Below are 5,656 nucleotides of genomic sequence, written 5' to 3' on the forward strand. Positions count from 1 at the left end.
TTGGAACACTATCTAACACTAAAGACAAGGAAAAAACAACACCTTTAAAAGCCATGAACTTTATCCAAGGGGAATAAATAACACCATTAACAATAATAATATCAATGGAAAGTGCATTTTGTACCTCCCTCTATCTCTCCCCCCATCTCCCTCTCTCTCTCTTCCCTTCAACTCTGTCAATATCTCCCTCCCTCTCCTTTTCTCTCTCCCCTCCATCTTTGTCTCCCTCTGTCTCTCTTCCCCTTCTCTCCCTCTCTCTCTCTCTTCCCCTTCTCTCCCTCTCTCTCTTCCCTCCAACTTTGTCACTATCTCCCTACCTCTCTCCATCTGTCTCTCCCATCCATCTTTGTTCCTCTAGCTCTCTCTTCCCCTTCTCTCCCTATCTCTCTCCTCTCCTCTTCTTTGTCTTCCCCACTCTCCTCTCCCCCTCACTCTCTCTCCATCTCTCCCTTGTCACTCCCTCTCTCCCTCCACATTATCTCTCTATTTATTTGTTTTTTCCTCCCTTTCTCTCTCACTCCTCCCTCTCTCTTAATTTTGATCCCATTGTATTGTGTTTAGGAAAGTATCTAAATTAAAAAGAAAAACAAAAAACAAAAAACAAAAACTTAATTGGTTGTAAAATATTGAACCTATATTTTGGATCAACCATGTCAACTAAAATACAATAATAAAATACTTTAAAAAAATCATGCACTCTCTCTCCTCTATTATGGGTAGTCACTTTGCTTGCTCTTATCGTTTAGATAGTTGGGATGGATCTATACTGGTTTTATAACATTATTTATATTATACGAATTTCACGTCTTTATATGTAAAAAATATTCTCATTTTTAACTTTATTAAAACCTTAATTTAATTTCAATGGGAATATTTTTAGTAGTGGTGAGGACACAAGGTTTAGATATATCTCCAAAGTAATTATAACTTTTTTCTTTTGGATTCAATTAAAAAATGTTATAAAATTAAAACAAAATAAAATATTTTTATTGTGAAATAAGTTATGGCTTTTGGGCATGTGGTATTGATAAGTTGGGGTATTGGCCAATGGTATTATAACAAAACCTATTTACAAGTTAATAATATCCATGGTAAAGAATCTTTTCATACTGTTATAAAATATTTTGATTGTCAAATAAGTTATCAGTTTTGGGCATGTGGTATTGATAACCAATGGTATTGGCCCATGGTATTGTAACAAAGCCTATTCACAAGTATCAATGGAAAAAGTGGGGGTCAATATCTATGGTTAAGAATATTTTCATATTGTTATAAAATATTTTGATTGAGTTAATAATATCTCCGGTAAAGTGGGAGTGAATATCCATAGTTAAGGATATATTCATACTGTTATAAAATATTTTGATTGTGAAATAAGTTGTTTTTTGGGCATGTGGTGTTGAGAAGCCATGGTATTGTAACAAAGCATATTTGCAAGTTAATAATATCCATGGTAAAGTGAAGTGAATATCTATGGTTAGGAGTATTTTCATGCTGATATAAAATATTTTGATTGTGAAAATAAGTTTTTTGTTTTGGGCATGTGGTATTGATAAGCCATGGTATTGTAACAAGGCCTATCTTTTACAAGTTAATAATATCTAACGTAAAGTGGGGATGAATATCCATGATTAAAAATCTTGTATTATTATAAAATATTTTGATCGTAAAATAGATAATAGTTTTTGGACATTAAAAAAATGATAAAATTAAGTAAAAGTCATAATACAATTAAGATAGACATTATTGGCTCGAAAATATGTTAAAGAGTTAAACCAAGTAATCCACTTTGTCGAGGAGAAGTTTAGGAATGAAAAATTTAGTGGACATAAAAACATATGGTCACGGAAAAAAGCAATCAATAGGATGATGTTACTGGGAAAATTTGGGTGACCATAACCATAACATGAATTTGGAAGGGTTTCTTGGAATACATCCATATAATTGCCATCGTATCGTGTCGGCCTGAGAAGGCGACGTTCATTGTGGTATGAATAACTAGACCTAGAGTGCCCCACGGTTGGATTAAGCGGAGTTATTTTTTCAATTCTGCATTGCATTGTGCGAGCTAGGGTACTATCACGACAATTTTTTTCCGCGGCGCAGTTCAAGAGCCCAATTTCCGAACATCCATCCACATCGCAACGTTCAAAAGTCCAATTTGGTCTTTTGTTTCCGCCTTCGGTGTTCGTTAGGTGGCATTATTGCTATGCGGTGAGTAGAGGATGGAATTCAACCCCTTTGATATGTTTGGAGGTGATACGCATCCATTTCCACAGAGTCGAAGAACGCAGCAGAACCAACGCTCATTTCCTCCGAACGGCCAAACTCCACCACCAATGCATGAGAACATGAGCTCGTGGGGCAACCCTTTTGATATGTTTGGAGGTGATACGCATCCATTTCCATCTCCATTTCCACAAAGTCGAACAACGCATGAGAACCAACGCTCATTTCCTCCGAACATGAGCTCGTGGGGCTGGCCGTTCGAAGTTCGCGGCCACGGATCACCCAATGATCCCAAACCATACGCAAATAATCGGCGGGACTCTACTCCTCCTCCTGCTTCCAAGCCAACTACAAGTAGAACCAACGCTCATCCAGCAAAGAAGAACAACGCAGAACCAACTACAAACGCTCATCCAGCAAAGAAGAAGAACGCAGAACCAACTACAAACGCTCATCCAGCAAAGAGGAACAACGCAGAAGCAACTACAAGTAGAAAGCAGAGAGTGGTTTCGATTCCCGTTTATGATGCAGGCACCGAATCACCATCTGTGTCTACGAAAGCAGCAAAGGTGGCGGCTCCCAGGATGGACCAGGGTGTTGCCGCTGTGAAAATACAGTCCACGTTTAGAGGGTTTTGTGTTCGGAATTCAAAGCCATTGGAGAATCTGAGGATTATAGGGCAAGTGAAGTCAGAAGCTGATGAAATGGGGAGGCGTCTTGCAACACAAGCTCAGTTGATACGTGGAAATGAGTACGAGTGCTTAAAACTTGACCACCAGATCATGTCTCTGCTGCTCAGACTCGATGCGATTCAGGTATTTATTTTGACTGCCTTTGCCTTTAATGGGATTAATGGGGCATGAAACCTTAATTATTACATGACATCATTTACCATTATGTTTAACCAAATAATATATGCTCTTCTTTCTTTCTGTACAGGGTGTGAAGCCATTTGTGCGGGAGTCAATGAAGGCTGTATACCGTCTAGTGTTTCAGCTGCAAGAGACACTCGATGCCATAATCGCGACAGGAAAATCTATGTCTGTGGAGGGGGATGAGCATACCCCTGAAGCGGATTCTGATTCTCTCTCTAACCGAAACAGTGGTACTCCTGAATTATCAGAAACAACGCAACTCCAGACAGAAGAGGTTGTGAAAAAGGCAGAGAATTGCGAAAAGGATACCTGCGAACTAGGGTTCAAGGGCTTGGATCTCTCCTCCTCAGAAACAGTTCCAGTTCCAGTTCTAGCGAATGAACCAGTACAACATCATATAGGGGGTGAAAGCATACAGTGTGATGCAGCAGCATATGATGACGATGGCATAGGGAAGGGACGTCCAGCAATAGACAAAATGGAGAATGAGGCCATACAGAAGGTGTTGGCAGATCTCTACAGGAAAGTTGAATCAAATGATAAATTAATCAACGATTTAAGCTTTAGAATTGCCCAACTAGAGCGACAGATATCCGAGGACGACAAAGACAAGTAAAACTTGTTGATAATTATTATTAGGGTTGATAATTTGTATTTAACGTGCAGTTTGATGCCTCTTTGTGTCGACCCTTGGCTCGTTTGGATGGGCATGTGGGATTTCTTTTGGCCTCCTTGTTGCTTGTCGGTTTGCAAATTTGGTACTCACCCAATATGCTGCACATGTGGCAGTTTCCCTGATTCATTTGCGGTATCCTCATCGGTTAGTTACGACACTTAAATCTTGGATGAGGACCTCAGTTTGGTTATTTTGTAATTTGCGTTTGAAAATAATGTCTAGTATCATGAATTTTGGGTTGTCTATATGTGGCATTAAGGTTTTGGATGTTGCTAGTATTTTTTTAAATAGGTATGTTGCCTCTATGTAGGATTGTGAGGATTTTTTAGGCTTGTTTTGGCCATGACTCTAATGGAATCTGAGGTTTGATGCCTGTGGTTTTAGTGGGATTTGATACTCTTCTAGTTTGGTTAAATGTTGGAGTTTATTGATCATACATTCATCCTCCATGATCAATTTAGAAATATTTCTCATTCCATGTATATCAAATTTTTTAATATAGTATTATGACCAATGGTTTATGTTGCTGTATTTTTTGTAAATAAGTATGTTGTCTCTATGTAGGCAAATGGGGATTTTTTTCAGGTTAGCTTTGGCCATGGCTCTAATGGAATCTGGGGTTTGGTGTATGTAGTCCTAGTGGGATTTGATTCTCCTATTGTTTGGTTAAATGTTGGAGTTTACTCCATGTATATCAAATTTCTTAATATTGTCAAACTACACAAAAATGGTAAACATATCAAGGATGGCCTCTTGATTCTTAAGGGTGGCCAATTCTTCATTCGAGAACATCAAAGGTTCTTTGTTTATGGTTCAGTAGGGTTTGTGTAGGTTGTTATAGGGTTGGTGTCTTTCCAGTAGCATCCACAGAACCCCTTCCCAAACTACAACTATCTTCATGAAATGCACTGAGTGGCTTGAATAATTCATGGTGAGCTTATAGATAGGGATTGGAAATTTTGATGATGATGGAAGCTTGTGAAGACAAGGTGAAAATGGTGTATTTCTATGAACAAAGGTGGAATTTTAGGAAGGAAATTGGTTAAATGGAGTGGGTGAGAGGTGAATGAGGCTTGATGAATCTCTCATGTCATTTCCCTAAGGAAAACATGATTTTTGACCCCTTTCCCTAAGTAAATCTCAATCTTGTAGCACTTCTCATCGATCCTGTAACAGCTCAGGGAAATCTTGTAACACTGCGAGATCGTGGAAGAATCGAGAGTATTTTCTTGCTTGGTTATGAAGGGATGTAGGGAGATGGGTGAAATGATGGAGTAAATGCAGGGGATATGTTAGGAGATGGAGAAATGGGATGTGGACTCTTTTCCTTCAACTACTCTCACTTTGACTGTTTGGAATCCTACAAAAGAAAGGTGTTAGTAGAACTGATGTAAGGACTCCTTGAACTCGGTGTGCTCCCCCCTCTCTTCTCTTTTTCATTATCTTTTCTTCTTTTCTCTTTTCTCTTTTTTCTTTTTTCTTTTTTCTTTTTTGACATTTCCAAGTTTCCTCCCAAGAGGTTTTCAATCGGTAGGCCTAATCGAGGTGCCTCAAAGGAGGTTTTCACCTAGGAATACTTTTATTCTTTCATTCTTTCCTTTTCTCTCTTGAGATACCTTAGTGATATTTTCAACCCTAGAGCTGGCCTCAGGTGCTTCATGGAGGCCAGCTCTTGAAAAGATCTGCCCCTAATGTGTTTATCATGCTAGATCTTCCTCTATAGCTGGACTACCTAAGTGTGTCAAAGAAACTGTAATAATGAGCTCATCCAATCCATTAAACTGGAGAAGCCTTTCTTGCTGGGATGCAATGGCTACATGATCAAGGTGAACAAAAGTTTGATATCTAGTTATATAGTGCGTAAACTTATTCAAAG

General features: G+C 38.7%; 1 protein-coding gene across 1 annotated transcript; it reads left to right on the forward strand.

The window, feature by feature from the left end:
• The first annotated feature begins 2,035 nt into the window (after nt 1–2,035).
• On the forward strand, nt 2,036–3,782 carry LOC149200914 (uncharacterized). The gene is made up of 2 exons (XM_089399645.1): nt 2,036–3,044; nt 3,169–3,782. The coding sequence occupies exons 1-2, from the start codon at nt 2,226–2,228 to the stop codon at nt 3,718–3,720; spliced, it is 1,371 nt and encodes a 456-aa protein (XP_089255771.1). The 5' UTR covers nt 2,036–2,225; the 3' UTR covers nt 3,721–3,782.
• The last annotated feature ends 1,874 nt before the right edge of the window (nt 3,783–5,656 follow it).

The sequence above is a fragment of the Pinus tabuliformis genome, chromosome 2_1, assembly GCF_031772625.1.
Source record: "Pinus tabuliformis cultivar Carrire ecotype Pingquan chromosome 2_1, CPIR1, whole genome shotgun sequence".
NCBI lineage: Eukaryota > Viridiplantae > Streptophyta > Pinopsida > Pinales > Pinaceae > Pinus > Pinus tabuliformis.

What these genes read in the sequence shown, in the direction of transcription:
- LOC149200914 (XM_089399645.1), top strand. Translation starts at nt 2,226, where the DNA reads ATGGAATTCAACCCCTTTGATATGTTTGGAGGTGATACGCATCCATTT. An exon ending in TCAGACTCGATGCGATTCAG is followed by an intron (nt 3,045 to 3,168) that starts GTATTTATTTTG and finishes CTTTCTGTACAG; the next exon opens with GGTGTGAAGCCATTTGTGCG.